General features: G+C 50.6%; 1 protein-coding gene across 2 annotated transcripts; it reads right to left on the bottom strand.

Moving 5' to 3' along the window:
• Positions 1 to 1412: 1412 nt before the first annotated feature.
• Positions 1413 to 15843, bottom strand: SGK2 (serum/glucocorticoid regulated kinase 2). Of its 2 annotated transcripts, none has more exons than XM_059827140.1 (14): positions 15792 to 15843; positions 10448 to 10517; positions 9101 to 9158; positions 8208 to 8257; positions 7549 to 7606; positions 6859 to 6942; positions 6403 to 6534; positions 5461 to 5573; positions 4877 to 4913; positions 4216 to 4302; positions 2732 to 2827; positions 2287 to 2442; positions 1795 to 1884; positions 1413 to 1568 (listed from the first exon to the last, which is right to left on the bottom strand). In XM_059827140.1, the coding sequence occupies exons 1-14, from the start codon at positions 15841 to 15843 to the stop codon at positions 1413 to 1415; spliced, it is 1239 nt and encodes a 412-aa protein (XP_059683123.1). The 2 variants fall into 2 exon arrangements, with proteins under 2 accessions (XP_059683123.1, XP_059683122.1); XM_059827139.1 differs by lacking the exon at positions 15792 to 15843 and adding an exon at positions 14038 to 14224.
• Positions 15844 to 16545: the final 702 nt, after the last annotated feature.

Below are 16545 nucleotides of genomic sequence, written 5' to 3'. Positions count from 1 at the left end.
AGTCTGAAGTAGGGACTTCTCATTTAATAATAAGTTTCAGTGACTTTCTGCATGCAGCCAAGTGTTGGGGTACAGCCCCTGTCAGGCACAGCATAAAGCCAACAGCCACCTCCCTGCCCACCACCCCCATACATACAGGACAGAGATGGAAGCACATCAGCGTATGCACTTTAATATAAACCACATCATACTTCTGATGACTTCAGCACATACAATATAAGTCCGATAAAAAAAAAATTGTTCCAGCACAAGCTTCCCCACAGCGTGAGCATCACACGGTTTCTACAACACCCCTTGCTTACCCCCTGTTGCAGTTAGAAGCTCTTAGCCCCCTTTCTCCTCCCCACAGCAACAGAACAAAACGACTTAAAAAAAAAAGTGGGAAGTGACATTCAATGAGTATGCCAGCATTTAAATTAAGGCAGAATAAATAACTGTTTCACATCAGTGACAGGCAGTTTGAGAGGGGTGCTGGAGGCCGGAGGAGCGCTGCGTGCGAGGGCTGAGCGCTGCCGGCTGCAGAGCTGGGCTCAGGCTCCCCTCGCTGCGTGCTGTCCTGTGCTCCACCGTGCTCCGGATCATGCTCATTTCACTAGTGTTGGTGTGCTGCGGGCAAGTCAAGCACATGCTGTGAAAGGATCCCTCACCCCAAGCAGGGTTTGGCCATAAGGTTATTTTTATTTTGCCAAGCAACTCAGCCTCTTCCCCACCCATTTTGTCTGGGATTTCCCCACACACGCACTGGCTCCTACATAACAGTCTCGTTGTTGCTTCAGCAGCATCCCAATCCTGGACCACAGAGAGATGATCCGCTCACCCTGGGGAGGGACTGGCATGAAAGGCCACAGCACAATTCAGGATTTACAGACCTGCAGCTGCCTTTGGAGCAACAACTGATGACCAGCTCCTGAGCCCAGCTCAGTCCAGGATAAAGGGCCTAAGTGGCACAGTCTGCTTAAAGGAAGGAAGCCACTGCCTTTAGTAGTGTGAAGAGTTTCCCTCTCTAGTGGGGGAATGGGGGGCACAAAGCAGTTGGACATAGCTAGCAGAGTTAGCTCCACCAAAAAAGAAGTGGCCCGTTAGAGGGATACAGCTGTTGATGTGAAATGATAGTACATACCTCAACCATAAATACAACCACAGAGTGAACACAATTCTGCCAAGTAGCACAAGACACTCGTGGGAAAATAATAATCATCAGTGTCCCACTTTCCCTGCCAGGGGAACAGTCATTTAGAGGGAAATCCACCAAACAGCAAAACTTAAGAGCTCTGTTCCATCCCAGACAGTTAGTGTATTAGTCCCAATTTCCTTAAACCATGAGCAAAGGACCAATCCTTTCAAAAAAAGAAAAAACCAAAACATAAAAACACATTCAGTTAAAATCTGGCTTCTCGAAGCCTTTATAAAACCTAGATGCCCTCTTCAGTTGGTGCATAAGAAAATCCTAAAAATGCATCTGAGGCACTGGAGCTGCTGGCTGCTAGGTCAGGCGTGTGGGTGATGGAGGTGGAGATCGCTTCTTGGGTGAACTCTGGATCAAAGTGTCGCAGGTCAGCTGGACCGGCCTAAGCCAAGGAGCAGAGATACACATAGTCATTTCAAGTGAGCAGACCCCGGCCAACCACTTGTGTTCGGACAGTCTAACTCAGCTGCTTTTCCAAGTGCGTTGTCACCACTGCATTTGCAGTTCGTAACCTGCACTTCAGCATCCCTCAGTGTCAGCATAAGACATCTGGAGAGGATTCCTTTTGTACCACTATATAATAGATACCAACAGAAATACTCACTTACCACATTGGGGTTAAATGGAGGAGTAATCCTCTTGTGGTACAAGTCATCCCAGTTTATTGGGCTGAAGAATACGTGGTTCTTTATCTCAAGCTGCATAGAAAGTGGGGGACAAAAAAAGAGTCATTCTTCTGCCAACCCTCCTTTTCCAGCACCTGCCAGCTGGTTTCATAGCATTAAGTGGTTGAAGCAAGACTTGGAGCTACCACACATCCATGTAGGGCCCATGTAGCAAATCCTCAATACATGAGGGTCATGGTCCAGTAATCCCTTGAAGGGAGATGACACCATCACACACACTGTGTCCTAGCTTGTCACCACACCTTTCCCTTTGGAAATCCAAGTCAACCCCATGAGCCCCTTTTAGGAGGCTGGAGAGACATCAACCTGTATGGAAAGCTTTTTCCAAGGCAGTGCTGTTATCACTAAAGAAAGGCTCAGAATAGAAAGGTTTCCTATCCATTCTCCCTCCTGATTGTAATGGAGGCCACCTACAAAGTCTGTCTTGGCACCCAGCCTCCTCTTCTGGTCCTTGTGGAGAAGTCCTTGGAGGATGTCACAAGCTGCCACAGTCTTGCTTCCTTGGATCTGGAGTGGCTTGTGCAGAATGTTGTCATACATTTGCGACACATCCCGGCTGTAAAAAGGAGGCTAATTTGAAAGAGAGGAGAAGCAGCAGGTAAAACATGAGCTACCATAAGGAACTACACATCGCAGGTTGAAGCAAGTCCTGCAGCAAGTAGGTGAGGGAGACCTGCCATATCTCAGATATCAAACAGATATCTCTCTGTTCAAAGGGCAATGGTACAATTGAAACAGGACATCTAATTCAGGATTCGATTGTCTGTGTCAGCTACCGAACACCAGACCAACCTCACATCACAACTTTCAAAAACGAGTTCTCCACCATGCAGAGTAAAATGCACAGCTTCCAACTTACCAGTCCAAACAGCATCTCGTAGAGTACAGCTCCTAGGCACCACCAGTCTACTGTCCTGTCATACGGCTGCTTCTTTAGCACCTCAGGAGCCAAGTACTGGGAAGAGTCAGAAGTAAATATTTGAGTCAAATTATAAAAGGAAGGGCTTTGTCCTCATACGTACACAAACCTGGCTGCAATTCAAGCTAAGCAAATGCATTAGGAATCACAGAGATGCATTTCCTACTATGCTTTGATAGACTCTCCACTTGCTTCAGAGCAATGAGTTTGAAAGAGACCTACCAAAACCCCCAAAGTGTTTTTCAGGGCTAAAGAAGGTTCTCCTCCTATAGAGGACTTGTACAAGTGTTTACCACCCATCATGACTCAGCCAGCAAACCTGTCCTGCACTGACACATTACACCTCTAAGAGGCTCATGTAGTTTTGAGAAAGCTGCAGTTTTCAGTCCCGTTAAGTCTGTTCAACTCAGTGAAACTACCAGTAACCACCAAGGAGCAACAGGGAAGAATTCAAGTGGCCTGCAGAACAAGCAGCATGTCAAGCCTGGTCTCACACAGGATTATCTCTGTGTACCATCAGGCTCCCTATCTAGGAAAGGGAAAAAAAAAAAATCAACACACACTAAAAACACAAAACAAAGCTCAAACATTCCTGCTTTGTTCATGCTGTACTATTGCATAAGTGGTCCCCACTGAAAGCCAAGGGCTAGCACCAGGAAATTCCTGCCTGCTTCTACTGAGCTTGGATGCTGAAAGGTGTCTTGTTTACAGTTCCTTCTTCAAGCTACGTGAGAAAGGGCAGCCGGACAGCTGTATTACCTAGGCCAAAGAGCTACCAAAATCCCCAGCTCAGTAAGGAGCAGGAAAAAAGCCTCCAATAAGCCAACTTGGAGACAGTTTTTAGCAAAACGTATTTGAGGTGCATTGGAGAAAAGGTATTTCCTCCCCCCTAAGCAGTGTTCACATTCCAGAGCAGAGCCTGCTCCTCTCTTCTGCACAGGGTGTTTTGCAGCTCCTGCATACCAAGGACACGCAGAAGGGCACAACGAGGTCCTGTGCATGGCAGTACCAGCAGGCTCCCTGGTCGGCGGCTTCAGGGTATCAGAGCAGGTAAACAGCCTGGTCACAGGCTTGCTCATGGGCTCCCAGGGCCAAGGTTGTCTCCACAGCCACCTGGAACAGCCCCACTTTCACAAGACTGGCCATTTCTGAGTGCAGGGATCCCTGCCCCTGAGAGCACAGCAAATTTAAAGTACTAATTAGCTGTTACAGGTAAAACTGTCCCTGCTGAGTAGGGAAGGTCTTATCTGAACTCCAACTAGTTGGTTGTCTGGGCTGACAACCTCAAAGAGCCCAAGACAGTCTAATTCCCAGAGCTCGTGTTTTGAGATGCTGAGCACCCACACAAGTCTGAGGCCCAGAGCAGCAAGTCTCCGAAGGCTTTCAGCCCCCAGGTCACAGTGAAACCCCAGTACACGCTGTACCTCAGGAGTACCACAAAAAGTAGAAGTTGTCTCCTCTTGCTCCATTCCTTCTTTGCAGAGTCCAAAGTCTGTCAATACTATGTGTCCCTAAAGCAGAGAGAGAAATTTCAGCTTGGGCCACTCTTTCTGGAGAGGAGACAGGCTTTCCAAGCATTGCCTTCACATCACATCTCACATATGTTTTAAGTTCCCCACTGCTCATCTGCTTCCCCTCCCTCACCTTCTTGATATCCTATACTATAAGTACAGGAGCCTATAGAGAAAGTAGAGTCTAGATTTTTTTTTTTTAAAATTCAACTACAGCTGCATAGCTATGAAGAGATCCAGCACTGCGGTGCTTTGCCACTGATTTGTCCTAGAGCCAGTTTATATGGTGGTCACCCACCAGAGTAGCAGCAGTGACTTGCTCTTAGCATCCCTGATCCCTGCCCACGAGTCTGGTCCCAGCTTTTGGGAACAAGCCGGGAGGGCCCCAGCGTGCAGTTCTGCAGAGAGCAGGCTCACTCCCTCTTGCAGGATCAGCACTGAAATGCAGTGGTGCATACATACAAAATCCATGCAATGAAGTGAGCTATAGCCCAGCTTGCAGAACCATAGCCCTCTGTTTATAGTCCTGACGCTTTTAAAGTCAGAAGAAAGGCAGTATGATCTGTGAACCTACCTGGCAATCCAGGAGGATGTTCTCAGGTTTTAAGTCCCTGCAAGACAGAAGAGTGCTGTTTGAGCAGATTTGGCCAGATATTTAGAAAAGCCTCATCTGAAACAGCATCAGTAAGAACAGGAGCTAACAAAACTTCCCAATCCATTTCACCAAGACCTTCCCAAAGTGCAGATTCCCATCACTGTTGGTATCAACATACAGCATAGGCAAACACAAAGACTGCTGTCATACAGGATCAGGTGTTAGCCTGCATTTCCCTGCATACCTGTACATAAATTGGCACTGAGAGACAATTTTTTCCTTCTTGTGCCAGGTTTATTTTAGATCTTTTCACCCAACCACTCTCCTTCCCAGTGTCAGGCTGTGAGCATTTATTGTCTATCAGCTCCCATGCAGACAGCATCCCTCTTGCAGGGTAAAATGCCAGCAGCGCACTGTCTTGTCTGGGGTAGGAGATTCTTCAGCTACTCCGGTCCTGCATTTTGCACGGCCCCAGAAGTCGTCTTTCCCCTCCCCAGCACTGCACACAGCCTGGCTGGGCAGACTTGGTGCCCCTGTGCTCCCCAGCGGGAGACGGGCCTTACCTGTAAATGATGTTTAAGGAATGCAGGTATCCAATTGCACTAGCGACTTCTGCAGCATAGAATCGGGCCCGGGGCTCACGAAAGCAGCGCTCCCTTTGCAAGTGGAAGAATAGCTACAAACAGATCATAAGGTTGATCATTTCTTCTCTAGAAAGCTGAAGGATATCTGGAGCAAGCCTGAAAGCTAGCTACTTGAGTGAAAACCAATTTGCAGCAAGTGGCACATGAACAGCACCAAATAAATCCAAACCAAATGACTTTAAGCAATCTAAACACCTTTCCAGAAATTGCTTCATTTGTCCTCCTCTTACGTCAGCATCTCACTTAATTCATTGTCCCTAAACCGGTCATCTGCTGATCTAGTTAAGCTTTCTAGCTTGCTACAACACACAGGCTGTAGTATGGCCATGAAGAGTGGTACATGCACAGAGCTGAACCCACTAAGATCCCCCTTATGAATTAGACTTGGACAAGACATCCGTGTTAACAATATCACCCAGCCAGTTTCAGATAGCACAGAAAAAGACAGCTGAAGAAAGAGGAGCTTCTACAGGATGGAAAAAGAAGTCTAACATGCTGCAATGGAATCACCCAAGCACTAGACTGGAATCCAGAGTGGCCCACAGGTGGGTTTTGCCTAAACCTCACCAACATCAGCATTTCCCATATTCTCCGCAGGATTTTTAAATGCCCCAAGCATGTGTTTTTCTCAGTGTCCTTGCCTTGGGAATCATCTGACACAGGTCATATCCAGCAAGATCTTCATTCAACTTACAGGTGAGATAGCATGCCAGCCACTCCTAGCTGGCCCTTGCTAGCAGTCAAGGCAACATTATAATTCAACATTATTATCTTCTGACAAGAAGGAGGTTTAGGCACTAGCACAGCATGTTTGGGAAGGATCACACAGAGGATTAAAATAAAGCCTGTATGTGCACTCACCTCTCCCCCATTTACATAGTCAAGCACAAAGTAAAGCTTCTCCGAAGTCTGGAAGGAGTAATGGAGTCCCACAAGGAAGGGGTGCTTGACGTTTTTCAGGAGTACGTTGCGTTCTGCCATGATGTGGTTTTGCTATCAAGAAGTAAGCAAGGCATTAGAGTTGCAGGCCAGGGTCTGGTGCAGTCCACCATATGGGCTCACTGCTGTTTTGAAAACAGGTGGAAGCTGTGAGCCCAAGAGGGTCATCTCCAGCCCCAGAAGGGGAACCACTCTCTCCTCTCTAATCTGATTAATCTCAGTTCTTCTTCATTTTCCCATGGCACCAAGAAATCCATGTTTAACACTTGACTTGCCTGAGTGAATGCTCACTCAGCCACAAGACACCTCAATTGCATTACCAGGATTGCTCATACACTGACCGCTATTTGCAGAAGTAGCCAAGGACAGCAAACATACCTCTTTTTTCTTTAGGATGGTTTTCTTATGCAAGACTTTCACAGCATAAAAAGTCCCATCACACTTGCGTTTGGCCAGGAGAACCTGCAACAGAAGGTCCTGGTCACAGGTTTCAGTCTCGCCTTCTGCCACTTGGTTAGTGTTTCCTCATTAGCTCAACACTCTTGTGAGTCATTATACACAGAGTACAGCTTCAGAGGGTCAGGTACAAAGTTTTAAAGACCAAGGTCAAGCCCACTGACTTCCCAGCACTTTCTCATTGCCAGAAAAAGGCACGCAACATCTCCACATACATCTCTTACACACCCAGTAGAAAGTAGTTTCGGAGCATTTGGGGATAGTCCCATTTAAAGTGGATCCTCACTATCTCACAAGGTACAGATTTGTCTAGAGATCTTCTGCTAGCTGAAGAAGTCTAAGGCTTATTTTGAATCCAGTACTGCTCCTCACCATCACCACCCTGAGCATGAAACACCTCACAATTCTGTCCTTTGAGCTGTCCTGCAGCCTCTCTAAGTAAGAATGGACTATGAAAACCCTATCTCAGTGCTCATCTGGTCTCAGTCCCACTGAGGCCAAATGCCTCCAAAGTGGTGCAAGCAAAGGACACAGCTAGAAACTCCTTCAGCAAGGAAGTCTCTTTCCAAGCTGCCTCTAAAGAGCACAGCCCACCTGTACAAATCCACTTACTTTTCCAAAGCTTCCTTTGCCAATCACCTTCAGGAAGTCAAAGTCTGTTGGCTTGGCACTGTTGAGTGAGAATGAAGCAAGTTAATGTTTCTAGGAGAGAAACACGCAACAGCAGCACAACCATCAAAGCAGAGATCCTTCTTGGAAACGTGAGTGTTTGTGAAAGGGGTTAAAGGGTACTGGACGGGTGACCCTCACTCCAGCAGGCAGAGGATTCACACTGTGTATGCCGGTGCACCCGGCAGAGGATGAGCAATCCCTCAGCAATCCACCTGCTGAACACGGCAGCAGATGAAAGCACCTGTCTGGACCAAGTGGCACCTTTACAGGGGACACAGTTTATCCCTATTTCTGGAGGAAGATAGTCAGGGAGTCAGCAGTGATGAGGAATATCTTCCCTTACTACCTGTCAAGAGAAATGGGACAAGGGGCTGCAGACATAGACAGGAGAGGATGATTATGATAACAGGGACCAGCTATAGCTGAATGTCTTGAAAGCTGGTGCATTGGTGATACACACAGTGTTAAAGGCCAAGCAATGTAATTGTTAGGACTTTTGCAGACACCACCCCTGCAAGACACAGGGACCAACTGCATTCCCCTGCTAGATCTCTTCACTGCACGCTCCACACCCTACCTGGCTTTTGCAGGGAGCTTACTTTGGGTTAGCGGAAGGTCCAAGGTTGATGTTGTCAGTTGGCGTTGGAGGCTAGAGAGGATAACAATAATATTAGTCACAAGGACCACACTGCAGGTTGTGCTTTCTCTTCCTCATTACGGTATCGCTTTGCACAGAGCCTTTGAGAAACACCCACAGCCTTTGAGAAACACCCATCAGCAAAAGACACGGTGGATGCTTTGGTAAACTAAGTTGGGGAAAGGGAGAACAGAGCTACGCACTAAAGCAATAGTAGAGCTGGAGGCTGTACTAAGCTAGAGTCTCATCCCATACTTGCACAAAGAAGAAGAGAGTACTAAAAGACTGCTTGGCTTCTGACTTGAGGCTTTCAAGACCTGCTGTGCTGCCACAGGAGAAAGGCACTTCATGGCTCAGTTGCTCACCCCAGCACTGAGACAACAAGGCGCTCCCCGCTGCCTGTGCTAGGCAAGAAGCCCTGTGCACACATCTGCAGCAGGACATCAGCATCCTCCCCAAACCCTGCAGCTCTCTGCCCACTCCCATTAACCCCTAAAACTGCCAAGTCTGGAGCCTTGGAAGTGGCCTTATAACACCCAGCACCACAGGGGTGCTCAGCCCTCTTCCCAATGAGAAGGAGGTACATACATAGACACACATGGTCTTCCTCCTCTTCCTGCACCCCAGGAATCTTCCCCTCCCCAGACTCTGGGAACATTATGCCTTGTCCAAAAGGCTATATAGGGCCTCTCTGTTCTCCTTTTTCTCCACCCAGCATCACTCACAGGGACAATGCGGTAGTAAGCCTCCCAGCAGACTAACACAGGCTCTTGTCCTTAACTTTTCTCCTACAGACACCAGCCCCTCTCTTCATCCCAATGGTGAGGACTTGCCATCTCAGAGCCATGATCTCACCTGGGTGCTTTTGTCCGGGCTCCGAGAACGATCCATTAAAAAAGCAACTCGTTCAGCACTTGGGAAAAAGAAGAACCCAGTATTGAAAACAAAAACCAAGAAAGAAACAGCTTCACACCATTAACTTGTGAGGGACCAGGACAGACCCCAGTGCACCCTCAGAGGAGACCTCAGCTGAGTTCCCTGGCTGCCCCCTTGGTAGCACTGCTGCTCCCAAGGGGTAGGGGTGCACATGCACTGCAGGAAGAAGGGGACAGTGGGTGCACACCAGCAAGAGATGGTGGGGGGGGGGGGGGGGGGGGGGGGGAAGAGTTCCTGGGTGCATGAATGATTTGTACAAGCACCAGTATATTAAATGCCACAGTTAGCCCTTGATTTGCAATAGCAGAAGCTGGTCAAGGCACCAACACATGAAGGCCAGCACAGCCCAAGCAGCAATGCAGCATCAGGGCCAGACAAGGTTGCAGCCCTCCTGTCCATGGCCAGACCCCTCCCTCTCGAGGCAGACACAGCTCCCACCCCACCACACAGGGATACTGCAGCACCCAGCGAGTGTCCCTGCAGGGCAGCCAGGCAAGTCCAGCTGGGCTGGCAGCAGTTAGAGGCTGCTCCCCAAGGCCAGCGCAGAGCAGAGCAGTTCAGGGCTGTTGACATTGTGGGGAAGAGAGGCTGGGCATGGCAGCCAGGGCGGGCTCAGTGAGCAGAGACATTAAAGCACAGGGCTCCAGAGCTCTTGTCTACCCAGTGCAGCTGCTGCTGGGGCTGGAGAAGTTGGACTTGAACAGCGCTTGTTGGTTCAGACCCACCCTGCTCAAGCATCACTGGGGAGGGACGGGTCCTGCCACCCCAGGGATTCCTCCCCTTGGTTTTAAGGGTTCCCCCACACTCCTTGCAAAAGCCAGGATTAAAGAGATGAGATGAAAAAAGCTCTGTACCCTTCTCCCCTGCCCCAGAGCGCTTTGTCCATCCCCCCCTCAGCCCCACCAAGCTCTCATACACCACAGGGAGACTCTGAAGGCTCCATCCCCCCCAGCCACCCTCCACCCTTCCAAGAAGGGAGCCCAAAGATCCCACCAGCCTCACCCACATCTCACCTGTGGGTGCTCCCCCTCTCCGTCCCCATGCACGGCCAGGCACAGACCCACAGCCACCCCCGAGCCCCCCTCCTCCATGGCTGGGCTGACCATGGCAGAAGATGCCAGGCAGCAGCGGGTGCTGGCGGCTGTCCCCGGGGACTGCCCACATCTGGCCGGTGCCAGCCAGCTCCATTCACCGCAGAGCCAGCCCAGGGTTATCAGACTGAGCTTTTAAAGGGCTCTCATCCCACTGGGAGGCTTTCATACTCACTACGAGCAGAGCCTGGAGCCGGAGGCCTTGATGGTTTGTCCTATCCTCTCGCGGCCGTGCTTGATGAGTTCTGTGAGGAAAGTTGGAGCACCGAAGCCGATTAGCTGGCGGCGCGATCACAAGTGCACAGAGGCATGTTTGTTCTTCACTGACCTTGCTCTTCTCTCCACAGCTGCCCTCCTCCCCCTTCCACCCACATACCAAAATAACCAGGAAATTATAGGAACCAGGACAGCTCCCCTCCCACCCCAGCCAGGAGCCCTCAATAGCTCACAGGACGGGGAGAAGTGCCACAAAACAGACACTCTCTTCCGTGGCAGAGGGGACTCAAGCTAAAGCACCACCGTCAAGCCTCCCTGAGCCACCCCTGGGTCCCCAGGAGGGACAAGGAGAGTGCTCACAAGGACGATGTTGTACTGGGATACGTCATGCGCTTGGCACATCCACTGCCCCTTTCATTCAGGACTCTGCGAGTAATTAGGGACATGAATGAAACCTTTCAGGGCCATGCAGGAGGTAAGCCAGCACACACACATCGCAGCAAGTAAGTGACTTGCCCAAGGACACGCAGCCAGTGCCAAAAGCTGGGATTCCCCACCATGGAGCATCCCTGCTGCTCAGCCGTGCAGGTGGTTGCCACCACCCATCATCATCACCTCTCCCTTTGCAGAGAGGCAAAGTCCTGAGCCTGCTCCTCCCAGCACAGATGGAGCAAGAGAAAAGCCTGAGAAGTGTAACCTGTATGGAGGAGTTCCTTGTTTTGCTTAGGAGCAGATAACAAAAATATTCCAAGACTCAGTCTTGCTCCCTGGCTCAGCCCTAGTTTTGCTACTGGAGGGCAAGACAAATAATCGAAACATTCACAGAAACCTACACCACCCCCCACCACCACCACTCCCCCCCCCAAAAAATGTGCCTTTGTAGACACAAGCAAGTTTTCATCCTGAATAGCTCTTCTACAGACCAAGGACTTGGCAGCTGCCAAACCCCATCTCCCCAGGCAAGGAGTCTGTAGGACAACGACAAGTTTGGAGTAAACACAAGCCCATTTACAGAGCCCTTCCTGCACAGGTCTTAAGATCTGCCAGATGGAGGGACCTGCACACTCCAGAGAACCACAGAACCGGGCTCCACCAGCAGTTCTGGGACCTGGGAGCAGATTTGATGAGGACACATAAGCCAGGCTGTGGTTTTAGAGTCACTGAATAATGACAGGGAGGAAAAAGCAGGAATTTAAAGAAAAATCCCACAAACCATTCAGCGAGTGAGCTTACAACATCAGGCTGGTCTGAGACCTTGACCTTGTCCAATACTTTGCCCTGCAGCAGGTACCAGAGCTTGTCCCAGCAGGCACCCACCAGTTAGGGACAGCATGCAGGCAGCACCCAGACAGATCAATCCCCACCTCCTCCCACTGGGCATAGTCCTTATTTCCCCAGCAGTCTGGCTCTCCCTGGCTCACCGAGGTCTACTGAAGGTCATCCAACGCCTGCCTCAGGGCTGCATCTGTCCCACAGGCTGCTCGACAGACCAGCCAGATATCATGGTCACAGCAGAGGGACATCAGCCCTGCCCTCCAAATCTGAACCCTCACAAGCTCGGTTTTGGCCCCAGGGGCAGCTTGCTGCCATACATACTTTTCTGATCCCGGAGTCAGGGGAATATAAAAGACTCCCTTCAGGCACAGATCAGCATGTTACAGCTTGGGCATCTTGGGGAGCACGTGGGCAAGCCATGGAAACATATCCATCTGGCTCAGAGGTATTTGCTGGCAGCACACGATGCAGGACAAGTTCCTGACGTGCTCAGAGAGGCTTGGACAAGGCTGCTTTAGCAAGGTCTCCACAACCTGCAGCTAGGCAGGAGCATCGCTGCTGAGCAAAGGCTGTGCAGCTCTTCCAGGGCCACAGCCTGGCAGCCCATTCATGCTTCCCTCCACCAGCCCCATTCTGCTCCACTGCTTCTTTGCTGGAAGTGAAGCTACTCAACAAGTCCCTGCTGACCAAGGGCAGTGTTTTGCAGCGGAGCTGTTTCATTGAATGCACTTGCTCTGAGGCAAGAGTCTGTCTTCCTGCACTGAAGTACCATGCATAATTTTAGGATGCGTATATCCCCATCCCGTATCACTTCCTATTCAGGCTCAGAGCCACCTTCCCCAGCCTGAGTCCACCTTCAAAGCCAGGTTAGTTTCTACTTTAAATCTCACGAGCAGTCAAACAGGCTTTTCCTTACCACTAACAAACCCTACTCCCCCTAAAGCACAAAGATTTCCTGAGCGCACACACACACTGAACAACAGAATCAGAAATAGGTCACGAAAATACGCTGGAATCCTTGGTTGTACATGCCCGGCTGCATCCCTCCTTGTGCCTGCTGGGGCAGCAAGGATGCTCCAGGCACAGCCAGGGCCACAGAGAGCATCAGCAAGCAAGACTAAGAGTTTCCTGATATGATGTGACTATTACACACCAGGAAGAAACCACTGCACCCCACACCCCACTCAAAGACCATTTCACCCCAATGCCCGGGCCAGAGGCATCCCCCAGGCACCCGCTTGCACAACATAAAGCTGCTACTTACAAGTTAGAGTAGTTACTGCAGCTAAATCTCCCCCCACCAAACATCCCTCAGTAACATACGTTTTCTTCCCAGCACAAGCAGCTCCCTCTTCCTTCAACAGTTCTGCCAGCAGTGACCCACATTCCCATGCTAGCCCAGCGTTATTTGCTACAAACACATTACTAATGCAACGCGTACCTTGCACGGAGAGGCAACCTCATAGACTCGTCATCTGCAAGCTGCCTCCCACCCTCTTCCCTGATGTCACCGCTCTCGGCATCGTTTCCTACCTAACCTAGATTGCAAACCCCTCCGAGCAAGTGCCTCGTCCTATCCCGCTCTGGGAAGGGCTAGTTGCCAGCATGGAGAGGCAAGGAGGCCTGGCAAGCTGTCACTGGGACAGCAGGCGACGTTTTGGAAGCAGCACAGGGTTTGGAGGGGCAAGGCTGAGAGAGGGGCACCTAAGGCAGCCCACAGCTTTCATCCAGCACAGGGGCTGCACACAGCATAAGGGGGAGATGCCCCAGTTTCAGCTCAGAGAAGGAGCACAGGGGGAGATGGGAAGGAGAACTCCTGCAAACACATACTTTTACTAGCAAAAAAAAATAAAAAGCTCAAGCTTTCCCCTGCTACAGATCTAAGAGATAGCTCCAGGCCAGCACTGAGCTCCACTTCCATTCACACTGAGACACTACAGCACACAGCAAGTCCAGGAAAAGGTTAGGAAAGACTTTAAAGGACTTCTTCACTGGGGGAAGCTTTCTTAGCTGCCCTCTGCAGAGCTCCTGGCTTGTCCAATTTTCTCTTGGGGATCATTTCCCCTACACCCCAGGGACACTGCAAACCAGAGCAGGAGCCCCAGCCAAGCAGCCCTGGCTCTGAGCAAGCTGGAGCCCACAGACAGGCAACCCTCCAGATTTTAGAGAAAAACTACATGCAAAGCTGGAAAAAAAACCCAGCAGGTGACTAAAGCTTGCAGCATTTTGCAAAAAATAATCCCATGAAAACAGAGAACAAAGCATCAAACACACCTGGGAGCACATCTACCAGCAGAGGCTGTGTCCTGAAGCAGGGGAAGCAGTCCACAGCCAGCAAGCACAGAGACCCCACATTCCCTGCATTTCCCATCCTGGCACCAGCCTGCCCTGCCAGACCAGAAGCCCAAGGCTCCTTCCTAAAACTCAGAAGGGAATAGCTTTGTTTCCTGCAGCAGTTCATTTAGCCCACGAACACCCCCACCCTCTCAAAGTAACCATACCCCTGCTGCTGCCTCGCTGCAGCCCTTTAAGGGGAGCAGGAAAAGCTGATCAGCTGCAAAAAATGAAGAGACACCTGCTAGATATACCCAAGGAGTGAGAGTTTAGGTGGGGATGGTAGTTTTGGATGAGGAGGGAGGGGTGCAGGTGGTGGGTAGGAGCCAATTACATCCTGGCCAGCATCTCAGGTGTTCAGAATGATTTTTTACACATGGTAGTAAGCTAGAAATTTGTCCACTCTCCTGTGGTCTGGAGGAAGGTCCAAACTGTTGTTTGGTTCAGGTCAAACCCAGAAGAAGCTGCTCCTTCCAGCATCCTCCAGCAGCCCTGGGAAGACTGCAGCCCGGGGCAGCCAGACTGGTGCTTTGCAGCAGTATTAAATGGAAACATAAACATGTGTGGAGGGGAAAACCTGGTGTCGGAGGCATGCAGTGATTTGAGAGAACAGAGACTAAGCTGTGACCAAAAGGAGACATTGGAGGAGGACTGGTGCCTTCTCTCTCTCTTCATTAAAAATAAAGCATTCTCTTTTTGCTTCCGTTGTCGTTTCCTATAAAATCTCCTGTGTGCAGCTGCAGCAGGAGAAAATCCAGCTTCCCTGGGGGAGCGGAGAGGCTGGTCGCCGTGGGACAGGTCCGTAACCCCAAACTACAGCTACCAGGAGGAAAACATCTGAAACAACCAACGTGCTCGTTGCCGTGTGTAACGAGAGAGGGGAAGCAGTGTGTTGCTTGAAATATCGTTCTTTCTCAGGTCAAAGCCTGAATTTTTTGCTCACCCAACATCCTCAAGCTATTAGCATTGTCAGCTTCTCAGAATATCTCCTGTTATGTTTTTATTTTCTCTTGTTTTGCCTCTACTTGCATTGAAATGGTCAAGTTTCAGAATACTTTTGGCACCTAACTTACATTTTCAAATCAGTATCTTCTGCTTTTGTTTCTTTCAATAAAAACCTCAGTATTATCAACAAAATCTACTTGATTTTATTTTCCACAGAAAGTCATCTTTAATTGAAAACCCATTTTCTATCTGAAGAAAAGAAAGCAGAAGGATCCTGGAAGGAAAAATTTTTACCAGCTAGAATACATAAAATATCTAATCTGGAGTGTGGCCAGTGATGATGATAGGCAATGGTTGGGTTGCTTTTGCCCATCCTGCCCCCACTGTTTGTAAGGGTCATTGACACTCAAGGGCTATGCACGTGCTGGCTGTAGCTCAGGGCCAGGCGTGCGATGCGAAGCTGCCGCCCCCCCTGCACACAACCACCTCCTGGGCCCCCTGCGCATCCCATGGGAGCTGGGCTCCGTGCAGCCCTTGCTGGGAAGGGTGAGCCCCAGCCGGCCGTGCCTGCGAGGCTGGGCTGTGGCACGAGCCAGCCTGGAGCCCAGCCGCAAGGCGTGCAGCGGGGCTCTGCCCTCTGCCAGCTGCGCCGCAGCCCAGCGCCAGCGGGACACCTCCGTGGGAGAGCCTCCTCCATGTCCTCACCATCCCCGGGGGGTTAGTGACACCGTACCAGCCAGGAGCATTACCCTTCGTCTTCCCCAGGGCAGTGGAGGAGGGCTCCATCCAGGCCACGTACATAAAGCCAGCCGAAATAGTCCCTTCTCCTTATGGCTGGGGCAGGAGCTCAGCGACCAGCACTGGGTGTCCTCGGGAAGCAGAGCACGCAGAGCCCCGATGTTTCTCCAGCTGCAAAGGTGAAGGGCACAGGCGTAAGAGGAGAAACAAGCCCTCGGGTGTAGTGCTGGCTGCCCGCCAGCCAGGCACGCTCTGGGATGCAGGGCCAGCTCCCTGACCCTCGTCTGGCCAGCACCCACCGGCACTCCGTCTGGTGGAGATCATCGGGGTGTTCTGCCACCACTCCAGTGTCCCTCTTTGCAGTCCTCTGGAAAGTGCTTTGGGACTGGCAGATGGAGGGCACTGGAAGAGAGCTGGGTGGTACTGGTTGGCTGTTTGACTTCTGTACAACAGAAGAAATTTTCCCTACAACTGTTAAATTCACAGATTTCTGCTCTCGGGAAAAGATTTTGTTGTTTGATGCTTTTGTGGAGCTGAGACCCAATTCGTCCTCCCTGTACCCAGAGTGACTGCCCTGGCACTGGTGGCTCCCGGGCACTGGTGGCTCCCTGGCACAGGAGAAGACATTCCCTGGAAGCACAGGGACACACGGACCACCAGTAAATCCCCAGCATGGGGCAGGTCCTCACCTGGGGATTAAACACCGGATGCCTGGGGCAGCTGCAGAGGGCTTTGCCCAGGAGAGCCCCGTGACCCTCCCTGGAG

This window comes from Gavia stellata, chromosome 20 (genome assembly GCF_030936135.1).
Source record: "Gavia stellata isolate bGavSte3 chromosome 20, bGavSte3.hap2, whole genome shotgun sequence".
NCBI classification, from domain to species: Eukaryota; Metazoa; Chordata; class Aves; order Gaviiformes; family Gaviidae; genus Gavia; species Gavia stellata.
The sequence above is the reverse complement of the archived record's forward strand: the minus strand, read 5'-3'. Positions and strand labels throughout refer to the sequence as shown.

What these genes read in the sequence shown, in the direction of transcription:
- SGK2 (XM_059827139.1), bottom strand. Translation starts at nt 14,224, where the DNA reads ATGAACTGCTGCAGGAAACAAAGCTATTCCCTTCTGAGTTTTAGGAAG. An exon ending in ACGAGATGCTGTTTGGACTG is followed by an intron (nt 2,443 to 2,731) that starts GTAAGTTGGAAG and finishes CTTTCAAATTAG; the next exon opens with CCTCCTTTTTACAGCCGGGA. An exon ending in TGGGTGCCAAGACAGACTTT is followed by an intron (nt 1,885 to 2,286) that starts GTAGGTGGCCTC and finishes CTTTCTATGCAG; the next exon opens with CTTGAGATAAAGAACCACGT.